This window comes from Aulostomus chinensis, chromosome 4 (assembly GCF_037954235.1).
Source record: "Aulostomus chinensis isolate RoL2024-O1b breed Wild chromosome 4, RoL_Achi_v1.0, whole genome shotgun sequence".
NCBI lineage: Eukaryota > Metazoa > Chordata > Actinopteri > Syngnathiformes > Aulostomidae > Aulostomus > Aulostomus chinensis.
Window position 1 is genome coordinate 12,763,101 of NC_141323.1, and position 17,486 is coordinate 12,780,586.

Sequence of the window (17,486 nt, forward strand, 5' to 3'; positions counted from 1 at the left end):
GGCAGGTAAAAGGCAGCGATGGCAGTGCCAAAAGTGACAGCGGCATTCGAGAAGAACTGAATGTAGCACTCCTTCTCAGGGACCGTCCGCCCACCGACAATGAACTGCCAGAAGAGAATAGCTGGTGCCCAGAGGATGAAAGAAAGGACCCAGGCAGCTGCAATCATCATTCCCGCCATCTTGGTGGTCCGTTTGACAGGGTAGCTGAGGGGCTTGGTGACACAGAAATATCTGTCAAAGCTGATGATGAGAAGATTCATGACAGACGCGTTGCTGACAACATAGTCCAAGGCTAACCACAAGTCACACACCACCGGCCCCAGGGGCCAGTACCCTATTACTATGTAGACTGTGTACAAGTTCATGGAGCAGAGTCCGATAATTAGGTCAGCACACGCAAGGCTGAATAAAAAATAGTTGTTGACAGTCTGTAAGTTCCTGTTAACTTTGATGGAAAGCATGACCAGGATATTTCCAATGACTGTGACCAAACTGAGGGAACCAGCCACCAACACGATAAACACCACCTCCACAGTCTTGTAGGCGCTTTCGCTCTCTTCCACGACTTCTGTGTCATTGCCGTCAGAGGCATTCCAATAGGTGAAATTGAATACATCCATGGCATTTGGTCTTTGTTGCCACCTCCTACTCAGATGAAACCTACAAAAAGGAGAAACAAAGAGAGGAGAGGATTTGTAAGGGAGGTAACAAAAGGAAGACTATGTCATCTTTAGAGAGGCAGTTATAATCGTGCTAAGTACAGTGACATTCATGTGTAAATATTCTGCCCAGCTGCATCCTGAGCAACTGATCCCTGCATCAAAGAGCGCCCCCTAAACATCAGCGCCGACCGCCAGCATCAGTCAGAGGGATTTCTGAAGCCTGGCTAAGCTGAACTGTGGCTTTCTGCTCGTGTGCGCGCGCTGTTCAGCTCGTTTTAACGGCCAGAATACATCAGGTTTGGGAAAGTCCTCAAAGTCAATTAGATCCGCCACATGGGTGACGGATTATCTGGGTTTTTTTTTTTTTTAGAGACTTTATATTCATTTCAATTTATATTTCCATTATAACTCCTGAGGATTTTTTAATTTTCTGTTTGCTCTCTCTCTCTTTTGCGTATGCTTTATTTTAATTGTTAAAACAAATGGGTGGAAATATTAGGCTCTAAAAACACTGCATTACACCTCTCTGCTAATGAAATTTACTTTCAGAATGTACTTAAATGAAATAGAACCGGCAGAACAAACCAGCCAGAGCAGCAGCTTTAAACTCTCACCCTGCCTCATTTCGGATGGACGTGGTGTATTTCAAGCGCACAGAAGGTCCGCTTCAACATTCTTAGGCTGAGCCTGCACATCCACTTTGGTTGAAGTTCCACTGCGGGTTTGAGCTAATTAGCGAAGGTGCAGTGGGACATCAGGGTTCAGCCGCAGGACGTGGAGCTAACGCGGCCCCCACCCCACTCTCCAGGCTGAGGCTTCCTGCTGGACTCCACGAGCCCCCAAAGCCGAGGTGAACTGCTGGACACTGCTGCTGCTGAAGATTTTCTATGGGTGTGTGTGTGTTTAAGGAGTGACATTTGAACATTCATGTTTGAAATCGGCAGGGACCAGGAATCAGCTACGCTAACCGCTACCGGCATTAGCTCGTTATCGTGCCACGTGCTATTTCGTATCTAAACACAATAAGAAGAAAAGCAAACCATTGTTGGCACTTTAATTTAGAACCTGAGGTAATACGCTGACAAAGACGCCGCGTCATCTTTAATGGCGTTGAATGGCGAGCATATAAATATGGTGTTAGTCGGAGCAGTGACCTTTTTTTTGTGTAATATCAGCATTTAGCCTCCTGAAAGCGATTCATCAGAGAGCAGTGACAGTTTGGGCTGTACATCAATTAGATTCGTAATTAGAAGCACAGATATCTGGCGCTGATATTTTTCATAATCACCACATAAATTACATCTCCCCATTAGACACCTGCTTCATTACAGAAATGTAACACTAACAGGGCCTGCACAATCCTAAACGCACATGAAGAGCTGGTGAAAAATGAGATCGGTGGGACTCAGGCATCGAGTCAAATAAGGGCACTGAAACTCAAAAGAATGGCGGAGACTTTTTATTTTCCCACCGTTTCAAGGTAACCGGTTGAAGAAAGAAAGAATGAATGTTGAATTTGAACCCAAAAGAAAAAAAAACAAAAAAAGACCTGAGAAGATTTCAAATGTGCCAACTGTTCCACTTTGACGGTTACTTTTTGGGGGGGGGGGGGGGGGGGGATCACGTAACGCCTGGCGATGAGGCTTGTGGCTCGAGTCTTCTCACTTTTCTTCTGTTCCTTGAATGCATTTCCAAACTTGCATTTATGGGGGATCATTATTGATTTCTGCAGAAGAAGGGAGGTCATCTTCCTCAAAAACAAACAAACAAACCCCCCCCCTCCAAAAAAAACAAACAAACAAACAATAAAAAGAGCTTTTGGAAGTGTTAGCCGACTGACTCAGACATTTGTTGCAGACACATAACGAAATAAACCAGAGAATAAGACAATTGACATACATCGATATGTTTCAATCGCTATTTTTTTTTATTTTACGTATCGTGTTCATCCCCTTCATTCGACATTTTGGCTTGTTTTCCAGAACTTTGTGATTTTTCCTCTTCCGTAGATAACTTTACTTTTAATATCCCCTTTTTTTATTTGTGTTTTAATAACACCTCCTCATGGGATAACTTAATTTGTTCATTTTTATTTTTACTTGCGTCCTTCTTTCCCTTGCAATCCTTGTGCTTTGTTATACATCTTAAATTCTGCAAGCAGAACCTCCACCGCGTGCTCATGAACGTTTGCTGTGGTTTTGTGGTCGTAGGTCCTTCTCGAACGTCCCCCTCTAACAATTCTGATGACCCCTGGATCATTTATCAACAGCATTTATCCACAGTCACTCAGGCTACGTGGAGCTGATCAGGGCACCAGAATGCTCGCCGACCATGCACTGAAGTCGACAATGTGAAACGGATGTATCCCCACGTGGTGCATGTCAATGAAGTGGAAAGGGTGACACACAGCTGCCGCAGCCGGAGTGCCTCCTTGTCCAATACCGCACCATTTCAGCTTAAAGGTCTTTAATAGTTGAGCGCAGTTGCTGAGTAACTAGTGAACATTCACTTATCTGCCGTGCCAGAAATCCCTAATCATTGCATTAGCCATGGAGCTAAGCTGCCCTAATCCCCATAAAATGTTTAAGTCCGCTGATTTATATTCAAAAACACCAACAATACAAATGGGACACACTTGTGGCGCGCTCCAGACAAGTGGATTAGAGAAGTAAAGTGGATCAGTATAGATGGTCATAGCACAGTCCCACAGTCCCACTGCTAACTACTCTTTGTCCACCTCCAGCTGCCATAAGCCTCGTCCCACACCTGAAATCTCCGCCACAACACAGCAGAAGCCGCGGCGGCGCTCAAAGTCAAGAGCAAATCCTTTTTGAGCTCCTTGCGGGACAGCTAACACACACACACACACACACACACAAAGAAAAACTCAGAGGAGGCTTTTCAAAACTTCCGGCCAGCGATTGACGACTACCCCAAAAGCTCAGAGTCTGACCGCTTTCGCATGTCAGATTCTTACTGAAATATCTTCATTAGTCGCAGCGAGGACACTGAGACGAGGACGGGAGCAGAAGCGGTTGCACTGCCGCCATCACCTCAGGAAGAGCAACGGCGTCCTTCCTCACGCAGCAATCAATCAGGCTTCCCTGCACCTCTCAGTGGCGCCGCAGTAATTCATCTGACGGAGCCCGCTCACAACCGGGAGTGACATTATTACCACAAAAGAGATTCATATCAACATTTATCATCATTTTTTTAAGTGATTAATGTACTCTGAAGAGCTAAGGCGTTCACAAAAACAAGCTTGTCATCCAAGCAGCCAGCGTAACTAGATTTTATCTATTTTTTTTTAAACGATTAAGTACAGATATAAATTGCTCCCTAAAATTAATCAAAGCCTCAAGAATATTGCATATTTTATTTTCAGGGCTTAGTGAGAGAACAACGTAACTTGTGGTGAGAAATTAACCAAATAATAATGACATTTTGCGGCCACAAGTTCATTTAACCAGATCTCAAAATACAGGGAACAATTTATAGCTTGTGGCCACAATTTGATTAAATTGAGGGAACGATTTATATCATAGTACATCTATTATAAATACCTTTTGTCCTCTCTGTGGCCACTCCAGGGCACCATACTCCCCGGAGGTGGAGCGCTTTATTCTGATCTTCTATGAGCTTTGTAACTCAAATATGTGTCACTACATCCTTAAATTTGCCACCTTCTGATTAGAGGAGTATGAAAAAAAAAAGAAAGAAAAGACAGAAAGAAAGAAAGTGAGACAAGTCAGTTGCTGCCCTGAATAAATGAGCTCGATTATTGTTCTGTGTTCAGACTAAGATATTTCTACTGCTGGCTCACTAGAGCTGAAAATTGCTTGTGCCCTTTGGGGAGTAGAAAGGGCCAAACTCACCCTTTCTCCACAACTTCTGCCCTCACTTTGCTTTTGTAATTTACTCAGATGACCAATGAGTGGTAATCAACAATTGTTGAATTTCTGGGGCTTTTTTTTTTTTTTTTGGTGGCGGGGGAGAGTGGAGGGGGCTGTTAAATGGCGGTAAATGTTAAGCTTGTCATTTGAAGCTAAATAATAACCATTTATACAGGTCAGCGGTTCTGTCAGGGACGGGCAACAGGTGTTGACTTCCTGTTGATGGAGCCTCAAGCATAAACATTTCTAAACGTGGCAGCTGTGTTGTTGCACATAACCTGATGCATTTGGCTGCTTCCTTGGTGTCCAGACTCCCATTCCCCCATCTCGCAGCGCTGATCCAAGGTAAAGCCCAGGGCACTTGGCCTCTTGCTTTCAATGATTACATGCATTTTCACTGCTGGCCCTCTGGACGGAAGCGTGCAGGGTTAGGCCTTCGTTTATTTGCTGTTTGCAGAGAAGCATGACTTGAATGTAAAATCTATCATTGCTGCAGTATGGCTCGGTCCACTGGGGGGCGGGGGGGGGGGGCGGTGTATTCACCACTACTCTCAGTGGGATTGCAGTTCTTGTGTATAAGCAAGTTTGAAAGATTAAATATGCTACTTCACTCGAAACAGCAAAGCTTTCCTCTCACAAACAACAAAAACTAATCTGAGATTAACTGTTTCAGTTAAATACTGAAGTCGGACCTAATTCACGTCAGCGACTGGCGGGTTCGGTCTCTCTGGACTGGACTGTGAGATTAAGTAAATATCGTCTCTGGTAATTGTCAGAGTTAAGGACTCTCCAGAGGGCTGACATTCAGACGGAGAAACACACCTGCACTGAGGAATTTGTGGAAAAAACTCTGCAGGAAATGAAAGAGATTCTGATAACCATCAATGCAGCACGCCGGCTCAGTGTTTTGATGAAACATGGCGACGAAATGATCCAAATCTGCAGCTCGTGAGGTACATTATAATTACAGATTTACATTCATTTCCTTGAGCCCTTTCCACCGTCTCGAGGGGTCTCGATGAATGCCGGTTGAGACTGTAAATAGTTAGACAGAGAATTATCCCTTCACTTTCAGCTGAAGGACCTTCTTCCATGATCTCCAGCTTTATCTGACTGATTTCCAGGGGCTGTGTCATCCCAACCTGAGAATCCCGTGGGGGGTCTGTTTAAATTGAGGGGGGGATATTCGGGTTCGGCTGAGACAGTCAGTCAATGTACCCTCACGAGAACCCTGACGCAGACACCAAGCTGAGGGATGGAGCACCCTCATCACACACCCTCATCAAAACTGTCCCACACTTCATAATTAGAACCCACCCAAGTTCACACGGAGGTGAGGTCTGACGGCGTGTCCCCGAGAGAACGCGTTCCTTTAATAGGTGAGAATGCAAACCTGGGTCTAAATGAAGCACCAATCACAGAACTCAAGTCATTATCACAGCCTGACGTCCTCCAGAAGAGCAAGCAGAAAGTGTCCCAAGTACAAGTGGAGAGAACAAAGCATATTTACGAATGCCAAGGAGTAATGATGACCACAGGTCGGGAATCACGGGAGAGAATAAAGTAGATGCGTATACAGAGGTGGAGGGAGCGCCGTGGATGTATGGATAGAAATATGGTGAGAGAGTCTGCTTTGCTGATCTTTGTTGTTGTTTCGACATGATATTTGGATGCCGTGCAATCACCGATAGCTGCAGCGCGTGGCAAGATGGTGGTGAAGAATTTGTGTCACCACTTTACTGTTAGCATCCCGTTTCCTTTCAGACTGTGCTTGTACGCACCTAAACCATGATTTTATCCTAACCTTGACCAAGTGTTTCTGCTCCTAAACAGAGTCGGCGTGCGTCAAAGATGGGCTTTATCAGATCGTTGCAACAAATGACTCCACGCACGTCTAGTCCATGTTGAGGTACTAGTTCCTGATCACACTGTGTGTGAAGCTGAATCCAACTACAACCACCACATCCATAAGTGCCAGTTTACGTCCTTGGACCAAGAAGACAGCTTAACCAGGTGATGACCAGGTTTAGCTGGGGCCTGTCCCAGCTGACATTGACTGACCTACAAACCATTCAAACCCTGAGGATCAGGCAAAAGTTAGCAAATGCAGTGCTGTAAAAAAACAAAAACAAAAGTCAACTACTAGTCTTTCTCTGTTCAGAAATGACAGTAGCATCTCATTCAGAGACGGACAGAAGCAACGTGCACGGGGAGCTATAACGGCACCCGCGGGTGTGGAAGAGCTTTTTAGACCTCTCTGACAGTGTAAAGTAGACAAGAGATGTTTCTAGAGCGTTAACAGGCAGGAATGGTTGTTCAAAAAGCAAAGGGGACAAAAAACAACAACCAAGCTGTCCAAACTCAACTACCCAGAGAACCTTGGAGTTGCCATGTGTCACCGAGTGCCAAGGGCGTGGAATCAGATGGACACAATTCGCTCCACAAAAACAAAACCCATTCCTTCTTGAGTTGCGTTTTGACTGCGAGACGCTGTTTTAGTGACCTTTAGGTACCATTTCAGCGTACTCATATTCATCCTGAATTACCGCAAATTATCCTTAGCATTTCAAGAAATGCCGTTTTAAAGTGCCCTCCATCTCTTCTTCAGAGATGAGGTGAAAAACGGCGGTGTCGCAGTCGACCTCGACAGTCATATTCAACCTATAAATCATCGTGAAGATTTTGCTTTCGCCCTCTTTGAAGCCACAAGTCAACTTATCTTAAAACAAATGTAGGTCAATTTGAAAGAGCTTGATACAGTTCTGACCATATTCGACGGTTTTGCTGTCATACTGGAAGATATCACAAGCCCTGTGGGATACAAAAAACACACACACGCGCACACACTGGCGCTCAGCCATTAATGAAGGAACAAAGTCCTCCAGCAAGCGTAGAAGGTAAAGGAGATGAGTCAATTTTCTGCTGTCATACAGATAGACCCCGCAGCAGCCACGACTTGACAAACACCGTCACGCTACCTACTCAAACTGCCTTGCCATCTCGCCTCTCGCATCACATTAAACAATTTATTCCATACAAATAATTTACTCACGACTGAAAACCCCCTGCACTGCATATCCTTGGCTGATTCGGCTTTAATGAGTGGATTTCCATATTTCTAATCATAATTGCTTCTAGGGAGTGGAGGCATGAGCTGCTATCTCACCGAGAACAATTTCATTAACCTCAATGGAGAGTTTGTGTCTTAAGTAACATCAGCAGAAATATCAGCTTTAATCAGCAAGTTTTATCTAAAAATACTACAAGCAGTAAACAGTAGCGAAACAGGTGTTTCTGTCTTAGCTGAGACATGACGAACATAAATCAGAACCGAGGACGACCGAGGCCGGCGATAGCGGCCTGCGAAACCCCTGCGTCATTTCTCTCGTGGTGATGCCACAGGACATTTCTGGCTCACCAACAAACAATGCTCCACTACTGAGAGATATACGCTCTCAGCTCCAACACATCTCCAACACAAGCTTCTTCTCCCCAACCATCCTGCTTGTCCAGTGGATCAAGTTTTAACTGGACACGTAGAATTTGCAGCGGCTTGGCAACCAAAACATGACACAAAGAGGTTTACCCCAAAGGCTCTCTGCCTGAGAGCCTCCTTTGACCTTTTCTGTCCGACAGAGGTGAGGGCTGGGAAAATACGGTCGTTGAAGAACGTTTGACAAAGGCTTTCACTTAGAGGGCTCTCTGGCAGAAAGCCTTGGAGGGCGGCTTCTCACTCGTGCAGGTATTTTTGTCTTCATAAGACGGGGAATGAACGTCACAAAGTCTTTCCTCGATTAAAGAAGGCCCGGCTTTGGCTTCTACGTTACATCGTTGACTTGCCTTGAGTTAGCTTGTGAGGGACAGATGGCTCAGCCACTAAACTCCCAAGGCCGCCTCTCCGTCGCGTCAAAAGAACATATTGCAAATGCCATCCACGTGCACTGAGTTGCTGGTGCCTTTGAAAATTCTTGAGGGGCCTTTGTGAGGAAGCGCAATAAACCCCCCCAGAACAAAACATCCCTCCTGTCGATGTTGTGTACTGAAGACTAAAATTGTTTCCATCTTTTTAGAACCTTTCAGTTTGCAGGTTCATACCTCTCTTTCAGTCATTTCCCTTTCTGAACACATTTTTATCTTAACACGGCATTTATCTGCAGCCACCGGTTCACGAGTAGAAGAAAATGATTTTAAGTAGGAAAACAACCTGATGAATATCATCTGCTTTCAAACTTTCAAGCCCATTAACTTGAAGAGGACACAATCAGAGCAGCAGAAGAGGAACAAACCCCTTCAGCACGACCTTTAGAGGTCGAGGGTTCGAGGATTCAATTCCTTCAAGCCCCGGAATACACAAACATCAAGTAGAATGCGTAATTTCACTTTAGATACTGACGTGAACTCAATGTCAAATGCTGGTCTAATTTTAAATAGGTGGAATTTGGAAGGGAGCCTTCTTACCACAGTACCTTTGAATCTACGGCAGGCTAGCGCGTACTTCCTCCACCGCAGGCCACGTGCACTCTGGGGAATTCAAATGAGTACCGTTTGTCTTGACAAATGCACCGCCGCTGACTCCGACTTGCCCTGCATATCCTCTAACTGGCCGTGCAGGACACCTGGATCTTTTGATATTTCTGTTTTGTTTCCCCACAAAAATACACCCATGTTTGATTATCAAGTCTGCACCTCATGCAGGCCAAAACAGAATGCTGATGATTGCTCTCGCATGGTATGCCTCTCTCCTTGGCTCGTGGACAGAAGAAAGAAGCGGAACTCGGCTTTGCTTGCCCAGAAAATGTATCGCGTCCCTTATAATATGCGACAATATGGTGTTTCCCCATTGTTGCTATCAGTTGAGATCATCTGCCAACCAATGTACACCCCGAGAGAATGACAATAGAGCCGGTTTCCTTTCGCATATTGCCTTTGGGACTCCCCTACTGTCCCTGCTTCTTTATACTATGCATGGCAATGAGCCGGCCTGCTCATCTCGCCTGACAGTTGCTGGCTCATTACTGATCTCACATAGACAGCAGACATGGATGCGCCCTCCATCGAGGCTCTGCATTTAAGTAGAGGCTCAGTAATCACCTCACGCAAGTGAAGCAGAGCCCTGCTGCTGCTGCTCTGGGGCTTCTTCTCCCAAGCTTTGTTCAATTAAACCCCTGCCCTTGGCTGCCACCTCTGAAGAGGAGTGTGGAGCGTCGCATTTACCCGGGATGGAAATTCGAAGGAAAGCACTGGCGAGATTTTACAGGCGTTGTCAAATTTCGATCTGATGAAGAGTTTTGCGCTAAAATGAGTAAAGCACAAGGCAGCCTCAGCGACGAGCAGATGTGTAAGTCTTTATTAATAAGGAGTAATGTTTCATTTGAATAATAAGATCATTTTATGCTCGTGAGCTCAGGGTTTGAGTCTGTCTGGTGACGCCGCCTCACAGAAGCCGTTGATGCAATTTGTATATTTACATTTGAGCGACAGTCGGAAAGTCGCAGCTAAACTGATGTCAATATGATGAGAAATTCCTGCAACGTTTGGCTGCTGAATGAGTCTTGGATATTCAGTTTTTCATTCAAATCCAGACTGTAACAGTCCCTTAAACTTAAACATTTGGAAACCAAACCATGGTCTTCTCCAACCTACAGAAGTGTTTATGTGCTCAAATCAAACCTTGGGCATGACCCCCTGACACATCACGTGACATCATTCAGCGGCGATTAGAAGCGGTTTCAGAAGCCACTATATATAGTATATCTCCTGCCACAGGTGAGGGCGAAGAGGAAAAACGTGCTTATGTATCATATGGAGAGCGAAACAGGCTGGTTGGAGGAGTTGTCATGGTGAGGAGATAAGCCTGTTGATGTCCTTCTCAAGGTCACACTGGAAGATTTAACTGCCTCGGAAAAGGTGATGAGCATAAATAGTTGAGGTTTAGTTGAAAACTGCACGACTGAATGCATGGGAACCGTACAGTTTTTTCTGTGTTTTTTTTTTTTTTTTTTTTTGTTACTTGAAAGTAAAGTAAAATAAAAACCCATTTAAAGCCGCCACGTGTGGAATTTTCCTCCGAATGAAAGTTGCTCCCTCCTCTCAGTTTACCTGAGTGTGATTCATGCCTCTGAGGAGAGGGCTTGGCAGCATCCATAGTCTGGTTTTTGAGAAATTCACCAAAGGAAAATAAAAACGTATGTATTCTTTTTTTTTTCCCCATCCACTACTGACAAGCTGTGATTGTCTCTTCTCTCTTTCACAGGAACAGAAACACGAGTTCATGTCCTCATTCATTAAATCCTCAAAGCTAATAATAAAGTATTTGCTTGATTAGCTTTTATGGACGTCAGTAAGTAGTCGTTTTTCCACTCCCAGAATCGAATATTACTCAGCATCAAGTCAGGCGCGGCTCAGGATAACGTCAATATATGTCCCTCGTGAGAGGCAGAAACTTGCCCGTGGGAGCTTCAAAACATTTCAGTAACTGAGGTTTGCCATAACTTCTCCCTTTTGATTCACCTGTAGTTTCATTTGTGGCCACTGCGTGTGCTGTTAACGGAAATGAGAGTGTTTTGAATTCTACACAATGTGCCTTTAACAGTGTATTCAAACTCAACACAGATCTTCCACATGCCTGAAGTTGGCCCGTGAGTGACACGTTACACGCCGCACTTGTGATAACTCCTCAAGGCCGTTATCTCATGATAACAAACGTTATAATCCATATCATGTGATAACTGCATAAAAAAGGGGGATAACAAACACGGCTGCTCTTAGCTTCCGTCTGAACTTGAACTGCAATGTAATTCAACTTTGACAAAAAAAAAAAAAAAAAACAACTCCAAAGTGGTACCGGTCTTGACTCGATTCCTCTCAGGTGGTCACGACTAAAACCTCTACATCTGCTGACTCTTGAACCACTTGAAGTTTTCCTAACATTTGCATTCCGAAGAGATTAGAGCCGGCTCCTGTCATTCGCCTGAGCGTGATGGTGCTTTTTTTTTTTTTTGTTGCTCACACTCAACTGTGAATCAGCATGTCTGCCTCAGCACTCTTAATCGCTCCACCAGCAGTGCTGTCACCCTGCTTACCGCCCTGTCCCTGCACACCCCCCCCCCCCCCCCCCATGTGCCCTGCCTGTGATGTATCACACTGGCACTATCCCTTGATAGAAAGCTGTGGTGCTCATTAAGATAGAGAAAGATAGCAAAAATGGAAAAAAGGCGGGGAAGGCGAAGGGACTGAGATAAAGTGGGTGCCTGTTGGATTTGTTCCACTTCATTGTTTCTGTATCCCCCCCCCCCCCACCCCACCCCCCTGCTCTTGTCTTCCTCCTGTGATTCAGTGTACGGTGATAAAAAGCGACGCTGCGTTGCCCTTGGACAGGTTGTTCTATTTACAGTACCTGTTCTAGTTTCCTCACGTTACATCAGGCAATGAAATCATTTACATTACGAGCATTAATCTAGAGGAAGAATCAGGCTAATGTCACGCTTGATAAACAACCCTACATTGCTTTAAAGTTTGATCCAGTTTGCTTTCTTCTCTGAATGACAGGCGCAACAAAAAAGAAAAACCCAGAGACGACAACAAACTGTCTTTGTTCCAATGGAGCGTTATGGGACTCGTGGTCGAAGAAGCACCGATGTATGAAAGCCCGCTGCGGTTAGAGGAATCTGTCTCGCACTTGTAGACGAGGCAACTTGCAGCTATGTCAGATAAGACGAGAATACGAGGTGCCACCGCCGGTCACAAGTGGCCATCAGTACCCTCGGCATTAATCTGTACCGGGAAGCCAATGTGATGTGGTGTCACTGAAAGTAAAGCCTGACAGATGTTAATCCAACCTTGATCCAAATAGCAGATTCACCACAACCAAAACTCAAAGCTTTAAATCCTGATGACCTGTCAAGTTATGCTGTCACACTGAAAGGCCATTATGACAGCACCCACTTATGTAACCCCCCCCCACTCCACCCCACGATTTGATTACCTTGTCACCGGCTCCCGTTGATCCTCAGATGAAAAGAGATTAAAAGTGGAATAATGGAATACCTGGCGTTTTTCACATCAAATTGCCTTTCTAAAGGGGATCTATCGGACTCTTCGGACGCAGCTCATGATCCTTTTATATCGAAGCTTAAAAATTGGCACGAATTTAGACTGTTGGGAGACTTTACAGCGTCTTTGGAGAAAAAGAATAGAAACTTGCCACCATAAAAATCTGGTATGACTCAAAAGAACAGTTCCTTTGTGACGTCCAACTTCCAAAGCTGTTCTTGAAATGATCAGTTGAATAATTGCGTTCTACTTGGCAATGCTGTGGTACGATAGATAGGAAAGCAGGAAAAAAAATCATTTAGGTTAAGTGTGCGTTCTTGGAATCTATGGGTGGCGGTCATGATTATTTTGCTTTGCTCAGAAAAATGTATTTTATGTTGGCAACAGCATCTTGAAGTGACATTTACTGTTTGGAAAGTGATGTTTTAAGACGTGTCACTGTTACGGTTCTGCTTATAACCCTGAACGGGGCACGGTGGTGCAGTGGTCAGCACTGTTGCCTCACAACGAGAAGGTTCTGGGTTCGAGCCCCGGCTCAAGAACAGGATCTTTCTGTGTGAGTCTCCATGTTCTCCCTGTTCCTGCGTGGGTTCTCTCTGGTACTCCTGCTTCCTCCACAGTCCAAAGACATCAAGAGGGGACCAGGTTAATCCAGACTCTGAATTGACCGTAGGTGTGACTGGGAGAGCCAATGGTTGTCTGTCTCTATGTGTTGGCCCTGTGATGGACTGGTGACCCGTCCAGGGTGAACCCCGCCTCTCGCCTGAAGGCTGCTGGGATAGGCTCCACCCCCCGCGACCCTCAACAGGATAAGCGGTAGAAAATGGATGGGTTAAAAAGGAGGTGCAATATGGGCCCAGAGTGGGTTTGTCCATGGCTCGTGGGACAAAAAGTAGAGGCAAGGTTAGTTTCTGCCATAATGACAAATAACTCACTTTATTGAGATCGCCCTGCGCATATCGGCACCATCTATTCATGAGTTACCACAGTCTGCTGCAGGGCACCTGGTTTCTATCTGCCACGTGCGTGAAAGGTTTTTCTTGCCTGAACAGCCTCGTATTTGTTGTGTATCGGGTCTTCCTGCTTCACCAACTGGTTGGATTTTCCGAAAGCAGCAGCATGTCCGAGGCATTTGGATGCTGCTCGAAAATGCTTTTTAAAAGACAGACGAATCAAATGTGATGCGGGAGCGAATCTGCCTGTCTTCCTGGTCAGCCTTGATGTACCAGATTGATGGCGCTGACAAGCAAAGCTCTGTCCGCGACACTGCGGCGAAGCACCACAAAGTGCCAACATCGTGTTTTGCTGCTCTAATAAAGCAATTGGACAAAAACACATTACCAGTATTGCACACCCAGAACAAAGCCATATCTGGAATTACAGAGGAAAGTTGAAAAATATGCTTTGCAAAAAAAAACAAAAAGAAAAAAGAAGGGACTGTTATGTAATTAGCTCTTCTTAGTCTGTAGCTCATTCCCTCGCGCTCCAACTGACAGCTTTATATTTCAGGGCAAGCACGTCCACGCTGGACTTCTACGCTTAAAAACACTCTCGCCACTGGTAAAAGCATCGCTAATTGGTGTTTCAGATTTGAGCAGCAACAGTGCACCTACCCTGACACCGCATCAAAACAATGCCTTGCAGCTAGATGACATTCATTAGCAGATCCGACACTGATGACAGTATTTTGTTGACATTAGGGAACTCAGAGGAAATCAGCCAAAGGAAACTCGCTGTCATCTCTGATTTCTTTTTTTAATTGGTGAATTTAGTTGACATGTCGCTTGAAGGCAAAATCCATTGACAAGGCTCATCTTTGACCCTTTTTTTTTTTTTTTTTTCTCCCCTCCCCCAGTAAGAATATTCTTAATTAAATGTGGTTTGGATTTTCTACCGGCTAATATATGAGGTACGGAGTCTTGGCGTGGCCATAGAGAGGAGAGAGAGGAAAAAAAAAAAAAAGATATTGTAGCCATAGAAAGAGAGAGAGAAAAGTTTGTGAAGCCACAAGACACAACGTGTTCCCCAAACATTCATTGTTCCCTTACTTTTGTTATTTTGTGGCCACAAAATAGAATTTATTTCTTCAATGAAGTCATTTTAGGGCCACAATGTAAAATTTATTTCCTCAGTTTTGACAGTTTGTACCCAGAAGATAAAACTTGTTCCCTTAAGCCGCTGTCAATTTAATTCATTTGACACCAAAGGCCTCTAATTAATGACATTGCGGCCACATAATTACATATACACACATTATAACTTGTTGAACGTGTTGCTATAATTTAATAATCTGTACCCACAATTCCACCCCCCCCCCCCAAAAAAAAAACAAAAAACCCACAACTTGTTCACAAGCTTAGATTATTTTGTGGAGATATAATTTACAGTATTGTGGCATCAAAATAAGTATGCTTAGGGAACAAGTTAAATCTTGTGGCTTACCCCCCCCCCCCCCCCCCATCCCCGGGCGCTTCAGGGCTCTGTATATTTGAAGTTACAGACTGAGATTTTATCTAATTTTCACATTTCATCTCATTACCTTCGGTGCCGCAGACCTTCCTTTGCTGCAGTTTTTCATGATATTTATTCATCTCGCCGCGATGGCTCCCTGTTGGAGAGCGTATCGGTTGCTCTTTGCGTCAGTGGCCATCAGCTCTAATTAGCGCTATCGTAGGCATCACACATGCGACTGCATAGCCACTTCACAGCGAATAATCTTGGGTTCTTGAACATGTCCATATGAATGGGTTTTTTACAGCCAGAGTCCTACTATGAAGTACTATGACAAATATAATGACAGTGGGGCGAACTGCATGGACAGTAATGTGAACCAGCCGTATAACTCATTTCATCATTGCTACAGGCGGCAGTGTTACAACCTTGACCCTACCTACGCTGCCAGTGGTATAGAAATCATCCTTAAAGAATAACGTCACTGTGAGTTTATCAGACAAGTAGGGAAAAAAATGGGACAAACGGGAAGCGTGGTGCACCTCAAGAAACGCGCGTCGGCCCTTGTTTTTTCTCTCTCGATGGACTATTTTCTCTCAAGGTCAATTATTCAAACCATATATCCCCATCACATGTCAATATCCAGGCTGTTCCTCACTCTTTGTACTTTTACCTAAGAAGAGTATCACAATTCCCCCATAATTTGGATAATTTGGGAGCTAGGAGCGAGACATTTGGAGCCCTTTTTCCGATGATAAAAACTGATGTTTTTGGGGAGATGTCAGGAAGCAGTTTTGATGCATCTAAATCTTTTAATTGGGTTTTCGTACATGACGACAAGACATCAGCGACAGCATCGCCACAGCAATCTTTAAATATTGCGTTTTCCACTGAGACTAACAGGAATGTTTTCTCAGGACTTTCCCTGCTTCGCAGAGCACTCCTGTTGCTGGACATTAATGGGATTACGCGTGAACAAATATCATACTGTGCAAAATCCAATGTAAGCGGGGCCAAACAGTCAGAATGTGTGCAGGCTGCACAAATGAAATTAGAAATGTTGATGCTAAACTCTCCACGACAAACTGTGCATCTTTGATCAAATGACAAAATGAGCTCCTGCGTGAATGCACACGGAGAAGGGATCTCAATAAAGGAATGGAGAGAGAGAGAGAGAGAGAGACACACACACACACACACACGCACGCACGCACACACATACACACACAAACCATTAGTACCACAGTAATTTAGATAATTATGCCCATGTTCACCAAAATTATGTTAATAGGCCGAGTAACGAGAGTCACCGAATGTTTCAGGGACGTGGAGCTTTCAGTGCCTGTCATCTCTCAATTTTTTTGGCTTCCCTCCTCAAACAATTATGGCCCATTACTAAAAATAACGCCTCTGTGTGTGTTTGTGTGTGTGTGTGTGTGTGTGTGTGTGTGCCTGTGTGTGTACCTTAACACACTCTGAAAACACTCACAGAACATGTAGCAACACCACAACTCCAGTACGTCTATGTGGGCGCTGCCCCTTTCCGGCAATAGCAGAAAACCCTGCAACACAACTCTATAACTCACTTTGGTGCTGAGCTTCAACTCAATTATAGCAAGTTTCAACTTTCTGAGAAGCCGTATGGCATTAAAGATACACTGTGCCAATTTCGATCTCAAAGTGAAGTCCTCTGTATAGGTCAAGTCTCTGCTCCGACACTGTCAATCATCTTAATAAGCTGTCTTTGATCATGGTAGCGACATGGTAATCTGCCGTTACATCCTTTGCACCACAGGCAGTGAAGCGGCACGCTGTGAATTCAGTCCGTCTAGAATAATAATAATTAAAAAAAAACTTAAATAAAGACGTTAAGAGTCTCTGCTGCCACATTTAGATCAAATGACACCATGACCCACTGCTGTTATTAGCGGGTGATAAATTCACGAACAACCCAATAAAGCGCGCATACACGTTTCCAGTCCGTCACATTTGACGTCACCAACGTGCCGCCAAACAAGCTGAACGAACGACACAGTTGAGATCAGCGCGGAGGTGCCGGTGCCAATCGAGACGGAAATACACAACATACAAATACACCGCACCACCGGACTCAGCTCTGGGGGATTCGTCACACAACAGCAGGCTGCAAAAGACGGCGTTCCCCTGGGTTCTGTGTTGACATTATCGACAACTGGTATGGAGCTCCGAAGGGGACACGGACAAAAAAATTAAATAAATGCTTTTCCCTAAAGTTCTCCAGTTAGGTTCTGGTGGAGCACGGGAACGTTTCTGACGAGCACAAGAACATTCCTGGTGAGTACCAGGAGGTTTCTTAGTGAGCACAGTTTCTGGGCAGCACGAGGAGGATTCGTATGAGCGTGCGAGGGTTTCTGGTGAACACTAGAAGGTCTCTGATTGGAATGAGAAG

The 17,486-nt window shown here is 44.7% G+C and overlaps 1 protein-coding gene across 1 annotated transcript in view; it reads right to left on the reverse strand.

The window, feature by feature from the left end:
* The window catches only part of chrm2a (cholinergic receptor, muscarinic 2a), a 73,639-nt gene that overhangs the window by 1,296 nt on the left and 54,857 nt on the right, over positions 1 to 17,486 (reverse strand). The window contains exon 3 of the mRNA XM_086201879.1: positions 1 to 660. This exon is cut by the window's left edge and continues 1,296 nt beyond it. Within this exon, the coding sequence (XP_086058005.1) occupies positions 1 to 620 (620 nt within the window). The 5' untranslated portion in view covers positions 621 to 660. The remainder of the gene's footprint in view (positions 661 to 17,486) is intronic.